The sequence below is a fragment of the Heterodontus francisci genome, chromosome 45, assembly GCF_036365525.1.
Source record: "Heterodontus francisci isolate sHetFra1 chromosome 45, sHetFra1.hap1, whole genome shotgun sequence".
NCBI classification, from domain to species: domain Eukaryota; kingdom Metazoa; phylum Chordata; class Chondrichthyes; order Heterodontiformes; family Heterodontidae; genus Heterodontus; species Heterodontus francisci.
The window spans coordinates 18,733,469-18,750,820 of NC_090415.1; the positions used below are offsets into that span (position 1 = coordinate 18,733,469).

The following is a 17,352-nucleotide window of genomic DNA, read 5'->3' on the forward strand; positions in this document are numbered from 1 at the left end:
GAGGAGGGTCTCAATAATAACAAAGACCCTGCAGGGAGAGACGGCAATTTGAACATCTAAATGGGATCAGCTCCCGGCTTTCTAGGTTATAGATTCCCTCCACCCCTCCCCACCCTCCCTCCACCCTAACCCCATGTTCAGTTTCATTGTTCACACATTGATGAGGGTGAAATGGGGAAAGTTCCCATTGAGTTTTGAAAGCTCAATTCTTGCAGAGATCTGCGCAAGCGCATTATAGCTCCGCCCACTGCGACGTCATAATGAAGCGTAGAGCGCATGCGCTCCCCTTCCCCCAACACTGTCTCTGAGCGTCATTCAGTGAGTGAGCGGAAGATTGTTTAAATCAGCTGCGAATGGAGACATCCGGGTCCCGGGGTAAGTGAACAAACAACATCTGCTTCCAGCAGCAACACCAGGTTTGGGAGCGAGTCTGCAGATGTGTTCAGAGATTAACATTGAATAGCGGGGAAGTTCAGCGGGAGTCGGAGATTGTGGAGCAGAAACTGGTCCCGGAACATGGAGTGAGCCGGTGGGGGGAAGGGAGAGGTGACGACTCTATCGGTTAGTCCGATTCATGGAGCGGTGCGGGGTGTGGGTTGTTTCTGAGTGTCGCAAAACCGCTGCAAACAGGTGGGCAGCAGAAGCAGAGTGTTGCAGGAGACAGACACTGTTTGTGTTGCTGGTTTTCTTTTTCCGATTGTTCATAATGATTATTATTGAAAAGATTATATTGATTACTTTTGTATCATGTCAGTTAACTTGTCAGGGAGCAAGTAATAGAGAGGGATACCGACATGTACAGAATACTGGGGGAGATTGATAACACAAGAGTAGGGAATAATACGTTATTAAGTGGAGTCAGAGTAAGGCAGAATGTAACACAGTCTGAATCAGGGTACATGTATGTGAACACACGGAGTGTGGTTAATAAGATGGTGAGGTACAGGCGGAGATTGTCATGTGCAAATTTGATGTTGTGGCTCGAACAGAGACTGGGAAAGTCTGGGTGTTAAACATTCCTGGATACAAGGTGATCAGGGAAAACATGAAAGGGAATAAAGGGGGAGGGGTGTCAGTATTGATTAAGGAGAGTATTTCAGTGTTGGAGAAAAAGGATGTCCCAGAGTGGTCGAGGACAGAATCAATTTGGTTCGAGCTTAGGAACAAAAAAGCTGCAGTTACATTGCTCGGTGTTGTCTATAGGCCACCAGCTAGTGGGTAGGACATGGAAAAATAAATTTGCAAGGAAATTACAGCAAGGTGCAAACATTATAGGGTAGTTATAATGGAAGAGTTTAATTATTCAAACATAGACTGGGATAATAACAGTGTGAAGGGCAGTGAGGGGCAAGAGTTCCTAGAGTGTGTTCAGGAAAATTTTCTACAACAGTATGTTGCTAGTCCAACGAGAAAGGAGGCACTGCTAGACCTGGTTCTTGGGAATGAGGTGGGCCAAGTGGATCACGTATCAGTAGGAGAGCATTTAGGGGATAGTGATCATTGTATCATAAGGTTTAGGTTGACTATGGAAAAGGACAAAGAGCAATCCAAGGTAAGAATAATTAACTGGGGGGAAAGCCAATTTCAATGGGGTAAGGATGGAGCTGGGGCGAATAAATTGGAGTCAAAAGATGGCAGTAAAACAGGTAGATGAACATTGGGTTACCTTCAAAGAACAGATAGTTCGGGCACAGTCGACGTATGTTCCCTTGAAGGGGAAAATTAAAACAAACAAACCCAGAACTCCTTGGATGGCAAAAGAGGTAGAGATTAAGATAAAGAAGAAAAAGTGTGCTTCTGAGAGATGCCAGGTAGAAAATATTACTGTGAACCAGGCTGAATATAGAAGGTCCAGAGGGGAAGTGAAAAAAAAAATAAATAGGAGAAGCAATGAGAGAAGATGAAAAGAGACGGCCAGCGAGCATTAAAGGAAATCCCAACGTTTTCTATAAGCATATAAATAGTAAAAAGGTGGTAAAAGGAGGAGTGCGGCCGATTAGGGACCAGAAAGGGGATTTACACATGGAGGCAGAGGGCATAGCTGAGGTATTAAAGCAATACTTTGCATCTGTCTTTGTCTGGGTTGCATCTTCTTCCTTGGTAATGTTGGAAGAGGAGGTAAGTCAGATATTAAAGGGTTTTAAAATTGATAAAGAAGAAATATTAGATAGTCTGTCTGTACTTAAAGTGGATAAAGCACCAGAGCCAGATGAGATGCATCTAAGGAAACTGAGGGAAGTGAGGGTGGAAATCACAGAGGATCTGGCCATAATTTTCCACTCTTCCTTGGACTCAGTGGTGGTGATAAAGAACTGCAGAATTTTTCAAAAAAGGGTGTAAATATAAGCCCATCAACTATAGGCCAGTTAGTTTAAATTCAGTGTTGGAAAAACATAGAGAAAAAATAATTAGGGGCAAATCAATAGTCACAGGGACTATTAAAGCAGAGATGGATGAGGGGCAATCTGACTTGGCCAGCACAGTGGCGCAGTGGTTAGCACCGCAGCCTCACAGTTCCAGCAACCCGGGTTTAATTCTGGGTACTGCCTGTGTGGAGTTTGCAAGTTCTCCCTGTGTCTGCGTGGGTTTCCTCCGGATGCTCTGGTTTCCTCCCACATGCCAAAGACTTGCAGGTTGAAAGGTAAATTGGCCATTATAAATTTGCCCTAGTATAGGTAGCTGGGAGGGAAATATAGGGACAGGTGGGGATGTGGTAGGAATATGGAATTAGTGTAGGATTAGTATAAATGGGTGGTTGATGGTTGGCACAGACTCGGTGGGCCGAAGGGCCTGTTTCAGTGCTGTATCTCTAAATAAAAAAAATAAACAAAATTATGAGAAGCAGAGATAGGAAGATTTTTTTCCCTGAGCAGAGATGTCAATAACCAGGGGACAGAGATTTAAGGCAAGGAGCAGGAGGTTTCGAGGGGCTTTGAGGAAAAATGCTTTCACCCAGAAGATGGTTGGAATGTGGATCACACTGCCTGAAGAGATGGTAGAGGCAGAAACCCTCACAACATTCAAGCTGTATTTGGATGAACATTTGAACTGCAATAACACACAAGGATACTGACCAAGTGCTGGAAAATGGGATTAGAATACTGAGATACCTGATGTACATGATGGGCTGAAGGGCCTATTTATGTGCTGTCGATCTCGATGACTCTAAATGTGAGTTAATTAAGGAAAAGCAGCATGGATTTCTTCAGGGAAAATCATGTTTAACCAAATTGCTGAAGTCTTTTGTGGAGTTAACAGAGAGGGTTGATGAGGGCAATGCTGTTGATGTGGTGTACATGGACCTTCAAAAGGTGTTTGATACAGTGCCACACAACAGACATGTGAGCAAACTTATAGTTCATGCAGTAAAATGCACAGTCGCAACTAGATACGAAATTGCCTGAGTTAGAGGAAACAAAGAGCTGTGGTTAATGGATGTTTTTTGGCTGGAGGAAGGTTGTGTTGGAGTTTCCCAGGGATCAGTGTTTGGACCCTTGCTTTTGCTGATATAGGTTAATCTCTGAGACCTTGGTGCACAATTTCAAAGTATGCAGATGATACGAAACTTGGACAATTTGAACTGTGAGGTGGATAGTGTAGAACTTCAAAGGGACATAGACAAGTTGGTGGAATGGACAGACAGGTGGCAGATGAAGTTCAATGCACAGAAATGTAAGGTGATTCATTTTGGTAGTAAGAACATGGAGAAACAGTATAAAATAAAGGGTATAATTCTAAAGGGGGTGCAGGAGCAGATGGACTGAGGTGTGTATGTGCATAAGTCATTGAAAGTGGCAGGACAGGTTTAGAATGTGTTTAATAAAACATACAGCATCCTAGACTTCATTCATAGTGGAATAAAGTACAAGAGCAAGGAAGTTATGTTGACCTTCTGTAAGACACTAATTCAGCCTCTGCTGAAGTATGACGTCCAATTCTGGGTACCTCACTTGAGGAAAGACCTGACGGCATGGGAGAGAGTAAAGAGAAGAGTCACGAGAATGGATCCAGGGATGATGAAATTCAGTTTTAAAGATAGATTGGAGAAGTTAGGACTGTTTTCCCAGGGGAAGAGAAGACTGAGAGGTGATTTGATAGAGGTATTCAAAATCATGAGGTGTCTGGGTAGAGTGAATAGAGAGAAACTCTAGGGGTGGCACAGTGGCGCAGTGGTTAGCATCACAGCTCCAGCGACCTGGGTTCAATTCTGGGTACTGCCTGTGTGGAGTTTGCAAGTTCTCCCTGTATCTGCGTGGGTTTTCTCCGGGTGCTCCGCTTTCCTCCCATAGCCAAATGACTTGCAGTTTGGGAGGTAAATTGGCCATTATAAATTGCCCCTAGTATAGGTAGCTGGTAGGGAAATATAGGGACAGGTGGGGATGTGGTAGGAATATGGGATTAGTGTAGGATTAGTATAAATGGGTGGTTGATGGTTGGCACAGTCTCGGTGGGCTGAAGAGCCTGTTTCAGTGCTGTATCTCTAAACTAAACTGTTCCCACTCATGAGAGGATCAAGAACGAGAGGGCACAAATTTAAAGTATTTGGTAAGAGTAGCAAAAGGTACATGAGGAAAATCTTTATCATGCAGCGAGTGGTTAAGATCTGGAATGCACTGCCTGAGAATTTGATGGAGGCAGGTTTGACTGAAGTATTCAAAAGGGAATTAGAAAGTTTTATGAAAGGGAAGAATTTGGTGGGGTTATGGGGAGAAGGCAGGCGAATGGAATTGAGGGAGTTGCTCTTTCAGAGAACCGGTGCAGACACGATGGGCCAAATGGCCTCCTTCTGCACTGTAATGATTCTGTGATTCTTCTCACTGACCTTTCTTCAAGTATAAGAATTACTTTTTCTTGCTGCAGGCAAACATTTGAAGGAACCAGAATGAAAGTCCTGACTCCTGGACACAAGGAAAAGTGCAGCCAGCTTGTTCCAACACACAGTAGGTAGATACAGTATCACTCACAAAGCACAGTGACACAGCCAGCTCATCATTTCCACTGTAACAAACAAAAGAAGTAGTCAGACCCACACTGATCCCAAGATCAAGAGACATATTTTCAATCCAACTGTCAAGCAGAGCAGGAGAGATAGAAGTTGTATCTGTTTCACTCCAGCTGACTGGTAGATACATCAAACCCAGTCTAAAAACACACTCATTATCAGATTTAAATACACTGTCAATTTGACTACATTTCAAATAAGATATCTTAACGAGAACAGGCAAAATTTACCTGATTGAAAGCTGCAGAATGAATCCCAATAAAGTCCCCCACAATATCAACTGAGCTACAGATTACAAACCAGTCCAAACATGTCACTAAGGGTCAGACAGAAACATACAGTATTCATTCTTTTTTTTTACAAAATGGTGTAATTTGACTGTGCATACCAGGTCATGGATCAGATTGAAAGATTAACACTTACAATTAATTTGGCAGAGCAAGGAATTGGATACCAATTCACAACTCATGTACAAGAATTGAACAAAATAGACAGCTATGAAATAGTTAATTCCTATTTTATATTAAACATGAGGAAAAAAATATTGATACACGAAAAAATTTAACAGCAGCCAACAGAATGCTTGAGGTACATATTAAATACTGAAGGATCACACAGACATCACAGAGATGCAAATTGAATCTGACACTGAAACAGGGTACCAGAGCCGAATGGATGGAGAATGAATCACATATCATACCCATAATTTACATATACTGAATGGATCCAACATGCATGTACAGTACGCATACTGGCTGCTACAGAATTAATCTCACACTAGCACACTCCCTCAGAGGCAGATACATTTATTTAGAGATACAGCACTGAAATAGACCCTTCGGCCCACCGAGTCTGTGGCGACCAACAACTACCCATTTATACTAACCCGACAGTAATCTCATATTACCGACCACCTATCTTCTAGGGGCAATTTACCTATCACCTGCAAGTCTTCTGGCTGTGGCAGGAAACCGAAGCACTTGGCGAAAACCCACACGGTCACAGGGAGAACTTGCAAACTCCACACAGGCAGTACCCAGAATCGAACCCGGGTCCCTGGAGTTATGTGGCTGCGGCGCTAACCACTGCGCCACCCACTAGACAAGGAATGAATTCCAAACACACATTCTGGACCAGAGATTTAAAGATACAGAATGTGGCCCACAATCATGTCAAGTAAGAGAAGATCTTAAGAACATAACAAATATGACCAAGAGTAGGCCATTTGACCTCTCCACTCGACTGTGCCATTTAATATGATCATGGCTGATCTGATTGTGCTTAACTTCACTTTCCTCGCTGTCCCAATAACCCTTTACTGCCTTGTAGATCAAAAATCTATCTATCTATCGAACTGTCTGTCTGTCTATCTATCTATCTATCACAGCCAGAGACTGACAGCTATATAATGCATCCCATAATCAATTACATGACGTGAAACAGACAGACACAGTAAAAATCTGATTCACATAGAGTAGGAGTGCCTAAAAAGCAGAGTCCACAATGCCATTCAATAATATTTCCTAACAGGTACAGAATGAATGCCACACTCACAAACTCTACCAGTCACAGAAAAACACAGAATAAACAACACATTCACAAACAATACCAGAGACAGAGAGATACTGAATGAATCACATTCTCACTGTCAGTTGCGGAGACGGATGATAAATGAATTAATCCACACTCACATTCAGTTTGAGAGACTGATGGATACAGAAATATATTCACACTCACAGGCTGTCCCAGATACTGACATACACCACATTAATCCCACCTCATACAGAGTACCAGAGGCTGACATGATGAACTGGAACCAGACATATTCACATAACAGAAAATAAATGTTACAGAATAATGTACTCATTTACCTACATTAAACTCACATAGTGATGGTGGTATAGTGCTGAGAATATCTGCTTTCCAAGCAGTTGACATGAGTTCTCTACTGCAGGTTAGACCTCAATTCTGGTATCATACAGATTCATTTTATAACTTAAAAATGATCAATGTGATTTCCAAATTAAAACTTACAAAAGACTCTCATCATCCATGTGTATCTCCCACAATGCTGAACTTCAATTTTCTTTTAATGAAATCTATGTTAAACAAGACATATCCTTTAAACTAATAAATGAGTTTTCAGTCAGCAACAAGAGTGTGCAGATCTTTGTTAAATAATAATAAAAAGGGAGATAGGTAAAGTTCAGTTCACAAACAGCGCTCTGGGTAAAGATTGAACCCACACTCAGATCACAGAGAATGAAAGATAAAGAGGTAGACTCACACTCACAGACCAGGAACTGACGGGGACAGAGTACAAGCTACACACAGACAAAATACAAAAAAATAACAGTTTCAAAACTGAACAAGTCAATGCAATTTATGAAATGATTCTCATCATGCATGTACGTCTCCCGTAGATTTATCTTTTTTTTGAATAACTATAGATTTGAAATAGCCTTTAAACTGATCAGTATTCAGTCAGAAACTAATAGTAAACATAGAGTTATTTACAGCACCGAAGGAGGCTATTTGGCCCATCGAGTCCATGACAGCTCTCGACAGTGCAATCCACTCACTCCACCGCTCAATCCCTGTAGCTCTGCAAGTTTAATTCCTTCAAATGCTGATTCAATCATCTCTTGAAGTAATTGATTGTCTCTACTTCCAGCACCCTTGTGGGAAGTGAGTTCCAGATCATCACCACTCACTCCGTGTTCGCCCCAAATCTCCAGCCCCAAATCCTCAATTTCTGTCACTGTGTCCTTGTACAATGAGCTAATGGGAACTGTTCATCCTTGTCTCACTTGTCATGATGTTTCACACTTGTTGTAAATCTCCCTTCAGTCAGCTCTGATCTTGCCTGTCACCTATCCACCAATATCCCTGACTTTCTGACTCCCTCTACTACTGTCTCTTCAGCTGTTTCAATGTTGTTGATTCAATGGAGAACAAATCCATCTCTACCGACTTCACACATTCTGATAAATCTCCTCTGTACCCTCAAATAACCAGAACTGGATGCACCGTCACTGTGTTTGTTTTACACATCCGTATTTCTTGTTTAGAAAGAAGCAGTGCACTCGAATGGAACACGAAGACGGTGCTCTTATTTTAAACATTCAGAAACAAGGAGTATGGAATTCAAACCCACGCATGCAGAGCACAACAGATTAGCAGTTCATCGTTTTAATCTCTCGGTCACCTTGTCTTCTGTGAGTAAACTGAAGTGCGGAGGAATAATCCGTGCAGAATGAAAAAGGTGACTGGCTGGTGCCAATAAAACTGAAACAGTTGAAGAGAGAGCAGCAGAGGGAGTGAGAAAGTCAGGGATATCGGTGGATAGCTGACAGGCAAAAGCAATGGACTGAGCTGACAGCGGCGAAATATTGTGGCTTCGCCGAGCACTAAATTTGATTGGTTATCTAGAGTAACCAATCAGATAAATAGAGAATCTCAAGAATTGACATTGCAAACCAGCCAATCACGAACATGGTTTTCACCCCATCCTTCATTAACACAGAGCTCTGGGGATGTGTGTAAAATGCGAGTTCTGACCTTTAAGAGCCACCCACAACGTCTCTCAAAAAGCTACAACATTATCTCTATAATATCAATTTGTTTGGATATTTTTACCAAGTATTTTCTAACTGCCTTTGTGATCTCAGTTTTAATCCCACAGATTCTGGTTAATACAGTTTCACTGCCCGTGTGATCTTCCTGTCTCTACTTAATAATATCCCGAACATTAATTACTGACTATTTGTGAGCTTTGTTCACGGACGCGTTCATATTCGGCCCCTTTGCTGTATTTCGATAATAAAATCTGATTTAATGCACAGGCATCATTTCTCAGTCACTCATATCCCGAGATCAAGTTTGTCCTCAATAAGTAATCAGTACATTATCTAGAAACCCCGGTGGTGTGGGAACCCTCAGTCTCACTCTTTGACACCTGACACTAAGATTATACACTCCGCTGTTGTCTCTCACCAATAGAGATCAATCTAGAATCAGTAATGTGGTATCATTAGGAACATTGAGCTGAAATGGTTACAGAATGCTGTGAAAGAGGCTTTCTGTCCTCTGGTTATAGAATGTTTCAAAAAGGATAGAGAGTAAACCCGAATAGATGGCGGAATGTGAAAGTGAATCTGGAAATTGTTACCACATGTAGAATAATACAATATGAAAAAGATTTTAAAATATTTGCGGTAAAACCAAGTTACCTATAAATGATCTATATTGAAGCCGCTCTGTGTTTTACAAATATATTGGCGGGATTTTCAAATTTGAAAAATCGTTTGCAGTCTGACAATTTCGCGCCGTTATTTTCCGCCCTCATCTCCTTGGCGTCTCCGGATTGGTGAATTCAGCAGCTCTCTGATTGGTCACATGAAGAGTACAATGACACCCAGTGCAGAATGACCAATCACCAGTGCCCCCGACACCATTCCTCCCGAAGGTATAAATAGGACTATTGTGGGCGGTTCTCAGCATTCTTCCTGAAAGTGTTTGTTAGATTGTGGTAATGTCTGGAAGAGGGAAGACCGGTGGTAAAGCTCGGTCCAAGGCCAAGTCTCGCTCCTCCCGGGCTGGATTGCAGTTCCCGGTGGGCCGTGTTCACAGGTTCCTTAAAAAGGGGAACTATGCTGAGCGTGTGGGTGCCGGAGCCCCGGTCTATCTGGCTGCTGTGCTCGAGTATCTGACAGCTGAAATCCTCGAGCTGGCCGGCAATGCGGCCCGGGACAACAAGAAGACCCGCATCATCCCCAGACACCTCCAGCTGGCCGTCCGCAACGACGAGGAGCTCAACAGGCTGCTGGGAGGGGTGACTATCGCTCAGGGCGGGGTGCTGCCTAATATCCAGGCCGTGCTGCTGCCCAAGAAAACCAGCGCTCAGAGCACCAAGAGCAAGTGAATTGGCCTGACTTAAATCTGCGAACACAAAGGCTCTTTTCAGAGCCACCCACTTTATCTGTTAAAGGGCTGCTTGCTGTCTGAGAGGCGGCAATTTTATAATGCTCGCGCTGCTTTGTATTGGCACAGAAAGAGGCCACTTGGCCCATCGTGTCGTCGGCCGAAAAACGACCCACCTATTCTAATCCCACCGTCCAGCATTCAGTCCGTCGCCCTGCAGATTACAGCATTTGAAATGCATATCCAGATTCCCTTTGAATGAGTTGAGGGTCTCTGCCTCAACTACCCTTTCAGGCAATGGGTTCTAGACCCCCATCACCCTCTGGGTGAAAATAAAATCCTCGTTTTCCCTCTAATTTTTCCACCAATCGCTTTAAACATATGCCCCATAGTCACTGACCTCTCTGCTAAGACTCTTCACCTCCACTCTCTGCAGTCCCGCCAAAATGTTGTACATTTCAATCAGATCTCCCCTCAGCCTTCTCCCTACTGGATTCGGGCATTTAACTGCTCTCCTCTTGTGACATTTTAACAAATCTACCGTTTATGCACAACAAAAGCTTTTGCAAAATGATCGGCTCTCTAATAAAATGATCTGCTCCAGACCCCATTTCTCTGACAACAGGTGATCGCAGCTCTTTGTTTTGCCGATTTGGTGGCTCTTAAAAGAGCCGTTGTGTTATTTGATGCCAAACTCAGTTCGGGGCAGGGTGAGTTCAGGCGCGCTCCCCGCGGATACGGCGGGCCAGCTGGATGTCTTTGGGCATGATGGTGACTCGCTTGGCGTGGATGGCGCACAGGTTGGTGTCTTCAAAGAGCCCCACCAGGTAAGCCTCGCTGGCCTCCTGCAGGGCCATGACGGCCGAGCTCTGGAAGCGCAGGTCTGTCTTGAAGTCCTGTGCGATCTCCCGCACCAGGCGCTGGAAGGGCAGTTTGCGGATGAGCAGCTCGGTGGATTTCTGGTAGCGGCGGATCTCCCGCAGAGCCACAGTGCCGGGTCTGTAACGGTGAGGCTTCTTCACTCCGCCCGTGGCTGGAGCGCTCTTGCGGGCCGCTTTGGTAGCCAGCTGCTTGCGGGGAGCTTTCCCTCCGGTCGATTTGCGCGCTGTCTGCTTGGTTCTGGCCATTCTGGTGGAAGATGTGGAACAAAGACACTGTAAATGTTGAGACTGCTCAGGGACTGTCTATTTAAGACAGTAGAGGGACCGCCCTAGTGTTGTGATTGGATGCAGCCCCGTCCATCAGTCAAGTTTGAAACCAGTTCTGGGAAGTAAAAGGGCGGCGGGAAATGCTGTGCACTGATTGGTTGAACTGTAACTGAAACTGAAATTTTATCAATTTCAAAAAGCCCGCCAATTTCCGATGAGCAAACAAGGGAAAGATTAAAAAACACCTAATTTGGCGGGAACAATTGTAAAATCTCACTCCTTGTAGCTTTATTTCTTTCTTCCTCGAACCCCCTCTGTGTCTGACAACACAGTTTGAACAGTATTCTCTGGCAGGAATAAAGCGCCAGTCATTACTTACTATAACGGCAGTAAATCCCGCTTCGTGCCGGCAGTTCAGACCCTAAAGTATAAATTATCAAATGCAACCGTTTAATTCATGACGCGTTCGATGAATAATGAAGAGAAAAAGACAGTGAAATTTCTGTGATATGTAAATTTACTGAGAGAATGAAATGATGTACAAAAGCAGTTGTTGATAAAGATAAACAATATAGTGATAACTTGATCTTATTAATTCAAGTTGCAAGGTCACTGCTCTCTATGTGAGTCTTTGGGTGGCTCTTAGAAGAGCCTTTGTGTTTGGTAGAAAGGGTGGATTTGTTTAGCCGCCGAATCCATAGAGAGTGCGGCCCTGGCGTTTCAGAGCGTACACCACATCCATGGCGGTGACCGTCTTGCGCTTGGCGTGCTCAGTGTAGGTGACCGCATCTCTGATCACATTCTCCAGGAAAACCTTCAGCACCCCGCGGGTCTCCTCATAGATCAAACCCGAGATGCGCTTCACTCCACCACGGCGAGCCAGGCGGCGGATTGCTGGCTTGGTGATACCCTGGATGTTATCACGAAGCACTTTGCGGTGCCGCTTTGCTCCGCCTTTGCCCAGTCCTTTGCCTCCTTTACCTCTTCCAGACATGACGCTTCTTCAGTCAAAGCACTGCTGAATGAGAAGCGAGCTGATTCTGCTGCCTTTTTTATACAGCCCGCCCGGACCTGACTGAGAAAGTGACAGAGAGTGAGGGGCGGGGCGGAGAGGAAACTGAGTGACAGACAGAGCAGAGAAATGTCTTTCATCCTCCAGCTCCGCCTCCCACTTGCTCGAACCGCCAATTCAAAAAAGAACTCTCAACAACAGAGCTCAGCACAAAACTTCCAGACTCAACCTTGAAAGTCAAAGATAACAGAAACCCAGAGCTGTTAAATAAGGATCAATAACAATTAAAAGTTGATCATCTACCCGCCTAAGTACAGTGCTTCCGATCACAAGTCAACCCGTTTCCACACACCTCCCCTCCCAGACGGATTGAGTATTTTACTAACACCTTACCCCAGCTGAATTAGAGAATTGAGTTGTGACGCGGGGTTTCTCGCCAGTATTCCTGTGTTAGACCCTCTCGCTCTGAATTAGTGAAAGGAGCATGAACTGAGACTGTACATAACAGATCCCCAGTTAGTGAGGACGGAACATCCCTCTGTTTTGTTACAGAGAGTGGGGGAAGGGCAGAGTGTGGTGTATGTCAGCGAGTCACCAGGGATCCTGCATTTACTTCCCATCATTTCTATGTGAAATGTGCACACGGCGGCGGGACAGGGATCATTTGATCGGGGGATCAGCTCTTTCCTGAGAGATGTGGGTGGCTCTGAAAAGAGCCTTTGGGTTCAGATGTCTACAACTTTCCCGTGCAGTTTCACTTCTTTCCAGGGGCTGCTTTCTGAGCCTTTGCTGCTTTCGGCTTGGTCTTGCCCCTTGATGATTGAACTTTCTTGAGCACCTTTCCGCCCGTGGCACTCTTGGGTTTTTTGGCCTTCTTCACAGGAGACTTTTTCGGAAGCGCTGCTTTCTTCCCTGGGGATTTCTTTGGCGTTGCCGCCTTCTTGCTGGTCACTTTCTTGCCTGCTGCTTTCTTTGCTGCCGATTTCTTGGCTGCTAGTTTCTTGACTGGTAATTTCTTGCCTGCTGATTTCTTTGCTGTCACTTTCTTGCCAGCTGTTTTCTTCACTAAAGGTTTTTTGCCTGCTCCTGACTTCACTTTCTTTCCCACATTTCCCTTGGTTCCCTGCTTCGGGATTCTGAAGGAGCCGGAGGCGCCCGTACCGCTGCTCTGCACCAGGGAGCCTTTGTTCACATTCCTCCTGATACTTTGCTTGATTTGGGTCCTGAGCTTCCCCACATCCACACCGCTCCGACCCAGAGCCTTCTTTATGGCGGGCAGTGAGGTCCCCTTGCGATCGGAGCAATCCGCCACAATCCTGAGGATCTGCTCGCTCAACGTGGGACCGGCTGACTTGTTCCGGGGTGCTGCTTTCTTCTTTTTCGGAGTCTTGACTTGAGCGGCGGCGGCTGGAGGAGCCGTTTCGGCGGCTGCTGTATCGGTCATGTCCGGAACTCTGCACAAAGTCTCTCTGCCAGTCAGAACTGGGTCAGAAATGAAGCCGGTGGTGGCGGCACTGAGCAACTTAAAGGCAGTGAGCGGACGGGGGCGGAGACAACCTGCTGTCAGCTCCCGGCTCCTGCTGCCTCTCTGTGTTTCTCTCTGGTCCTAAACTCTCCGATTTCACTGAAATTCGGGTACTGTAGAATCCCAGACTAGATCCTTCCTGTCTCTGACATCAGAATGCTTGCTATCCAAAAGTTTGCACTTGAAGTAAAGACTCGATTTTTGACTGAAACCCGTTTTATTGCTGCACTGATGGCGCTCTTTCCCCCGATAGCTGACATGTTCTCTACATTTTGGCTGAAATCTTGAAATCAACAAAGAAACTACACTGAATTCCCACTTTGGGAATGAGAAGGGGATCAATTTGCTTCTTTGACTTGAAAATCTTGTTACTTGACACAAGAGGGACTCGGAAATCCGGCGATGAGTCCGGACCCACAAACACAGTGACATTAGACTAACCCGTCAGCACCTTTAATACACTCTCTCTTACACAATATTCACATCTACACATTCCCATGCCGAACTGTTCGATAAATGTAGAGTTCCCAGGACAGGTTTTGATCTCTCTGCTGAGGTAAATAGACCCTTCAGCTCCACTCTATCCAGGCCCTTCAGCATTTTATACATTTCAATCAGATCTCCCGTCAGCCTTCTCTGTTCCAAGGAGAACAACCACAGTCTATTCAATCTTTCCTCAGAGCTGCATTTTTCAGTCCCGGCAACATGCTCGTAAATCTCCTCTGTACTCTCTCTAGTGCAGTTACATCCTTTCTGTAATGAGGTGACCAGAACTGCACACAGAACTCAATTTCTGGCCTAACCAATGTTGATAAAGTTCCAGCATAACCTTCCTCCTCATATTCTATACCTCGGTTAATAACCAGGGATTCCATATGTCGTCTTAACCATATTGCCGCCCTACCCTGTTACCTTCAGGGATCCGTGGACATTTACTCCAAGGTCCCTCACCTCCTCTGCACCTCTCAGTATTTTCCCATTAATCGTGTATTCCTTTGCATTGTTTGACCTCCCCAAGTGCATCACATCACACTTCTCCAGGTTGAATTCGATGTGCCACTTTTCTGCACTTCTGACCAGACCATAAACATCTTCCTCAAGTCCACAGCAATCCTCCTCGCTATCTACCACACGGCCAATGTTGGTGTCGTCTGCAAACTTCTTGATCGTGTTCCTCAACATTTATGTCCAAATTGTTTATATAGATCATCAACAAAACAGGTGACCCATTACTGAGCCCTGGGGAAAACCACTGGAAACAGCCCTCCAGACTCAAAAGCAGCCGTCAACAATTACTCTTTGTTTCCTGCCACTGAGCCAATTTTGCATCCACCTTGCTGCATTTCCCTGGATCCCATGAGATGTTATTTTATAAAGATTCTGTATTTTGGGACCTTGTCAAAAGCCTTGCTAAAATTCATGTAGAATCCATCAACTGCACTACCCTCATCTATCATCCTTTTTCAAATTCAATTCAGTTTATATGTGCCTTTCTAAGTGACAGTTTGTCTTGTCTCTCAGAATAGATTTCAATAATTTGCCCACTACTGAGGTTACACTGACTGGCCTGCAATTATTGAGTTTTCGGCTGAACTGTAAGATTCGTTTTATCTCGAAAGATCCGCCTGGGGAAACAAGACGTTACAATCTCATCTTTCACTGATATGGTGCCAGAGGAAAACACATTATTAATCTCACAGTCCGGGAAAGTGTCAGAGAGTGAGGCATACAATGTCCCAAATGTAACTTTCTCTGCCCTGTTGAACTCTCTGTAATCTTTCAGCTCAAACCCTTCGCTATGACTCTCAGTGACAGACAGTTTCAATCTGATTAAATTGATCTGTGACTGTAACTGTCAGATATTAACTCCTGCTCCATTCCTGCAAACACATCGACTCCCTCGGAGGATCACTTTGAGAATTCGAGCTAATGAACAGCAAACATAGTGCAGAGAATGATCTCAAGTTGAGCTTGGTAACAGGGTAATCTCCCAGCTGGAAACCTTCTCTAATCTTGCCCACAGTCCCGGTTCCATTGCTCAAAATCAGATAAAACTGAACTGGAGAAAGTTCCGATTGATTTTTGTTTTTCAAACCATTGCCGAATGAGGCGCATGCGCGGTATTAACCCGCCCCCACCCCTGATTGTGAATGAGCGAATGTACGCATGCGCGCTCCCCTCCTCCTGCAAATCTGTTGAACACCATTTACTCAGTGAGCGGAAAGAGTTTGTTTTTAACAGAGGGAATGGAGATATTACAGCCTCGGGGTAAGGCAGCAAACAGCGATCTGCTTCCAGCAGCACATTGCTTTGGGACCCTGTCCGCAGTCTGGATCAGAGATCACCATTGACTCCGGAGCAAGTTCAGGGGGAGTCGCGGGCTGTTTGTGAGAGGCAATGTGGAGGATGAACTGATCCCAGAACATGGAGTGAGCGGCGGAATGGAGAGGCCTTTCTCGGCCTGTGTGTGTGCACTGGGTAAGTGAGACAGAACGTGAATAAGCTGCTGTTGAAAATTTTTGCTGTTTCTCGCCTCAGTTCTGTAATACATGTTGGTGGTTTAACTCCTGTTTCACGCTGTTTACTGTGAGTGAACAGTGAATAGTGGAATCAAGATCCAGGGTGCACAGTTTCAGAATAAGGAATCTCCCATTTTGGACGGAGGTAAGGAGGAATTTCTTCTCTTGAAGCGTCATTAATCTTTGGAATTCTCTACCTCAGAGAGCAGTGGAGGCTGGGTTGTTAAATATATTCAAGGATGAGTTAAACTTTTGATCTCCATGGGAGTAATGTGTTCTGGGAGCAGGTAGGATAATGGAGTTGAATCCAGGATCAGATCAGCCATGATCTTATTGAATGGCGGATCAGACTCGAGAGGCTGAATGGCCTACTCCTGCTCCTACTTCTTAGGTTCTTATGTTATGTCAGATGGAAATAGAAACCTGATCTATACAAACATCCCTCAGGTATTCCCAATCTTGGAGCAGTGCAGATATTGGCTTGTTTCTGGATGTCACTAAATTGTTGTAAATCGGCCAAAACACCTGGTCAGCAGATGCTGAGATCTGCAGTGAAATCAGACACTAACATTCTTTGTATTTCTGGTGAGTATTTGTGGTTAGTAATAATGATTATGAATTGAAATGTTACATTAATCTCTTTTCTAGCTTCCACCTCAACTGATCTTCAGTTACAAGAGATATTGTTCTTCCTTTCTGTAGGCAAATACTTCAAGGGAACAGAATGAATGTGATGATTCCCAGGCACAAGGAAATGTGCAGTCAGCTCCTTGCAACACAGAGTAGGTATGTTATCACTCCCAAAGACCATCAGTTAATTCCAGAGTCACATGGAGCAGAAGTAGTCAAACTCTCACTGATCCCAAGTTCAGAGACACATTTTCAATCCAGCAATCAAACAAAGCAGAAGAGACAGACATTGTTTCCAATCCATTCCAATTCTGTACTGCTGAATGTTAGGTACATCAATCTCAGTTCAAAAGCACTCCCACTATCAGATTGAAAGGCACTATATCAATCTCACAAGAGGGACACATCCTGGAGACAGTAAGATAGAGAGTGAATCTCACCCTCACATACCTGAAACTGTGTGCAGTTCTGGTCACCTCATTACAGAAATGATGTAACTGCACTAGAGAGGGTAAAGAGGATATTTATTTGGATGTTGCCAGGGCTGGAAAAATGCAGCTGTGAGGAAAGATTGGAGAGGCTGGGATTATTCT

General features: G+C 44.5%; 2 protein-coding genes and 1 long non-coding RNA gene across 4 annotated transcripts; 2 read left to right on the forward strand and 1 right to left on the reverse strand.

Moving 5' to 3' along the window:
- The first annotated feature begins 291 nt into the window (after positions 1-291).
- On the forward strand, positions 292-8,833 carry LOC137356473 (uncharacterized). 2 transcript variants are annotated; one of them, XR_010971082.1, is made up of 3 exons: positions 292-375; positions 4,861-4,944; positions 8,074-8,833. It is a non-coding gene; the product is annotated as an uncharacterized lncRNA (long non-coding RNA). The 2 variants fall into 2 exon arrangements; XR_010971081.1 differs by having other exon boundaries at positions 4,861-4,940; positions 8,074-8,832.
- Positions 8,834-9,536: 703 nt separating this feature from the next.
- On the forward strand, positions 9,537-9,926 carry LOC137356305 (histone H2A.J-like). Its single transcript, XM_068022182.1, has one exon. The coding sequence runs from the start codon at positions 9,537-9,539 to the stop codon at positions 9,924-9,926; it is 390 nt and encodes a 129-aa protein (XP_067878283.1).
- A 2,895-nt stretch (positions 9,927-12,821) lies between these two features.
- LOC137356113 (histone H1-like) lies at positions 12,822-13,544 on the reverse strand. Its single transcript, XM_068021910.1, has one exon. It carries the CDS (start codon positions 13,527-13,529, stop codon positions 12,840-12,842), a length of 690 nt encoding a protein of 229 aa, XP_067878011.1. The 5' UTR covers positions 13,530-13,544; the 3' UTR covers positions 12,822-12,839.
- Between the last annotated feature and the right edge of the window lie 3,808 nt (positions 13,545-17,352).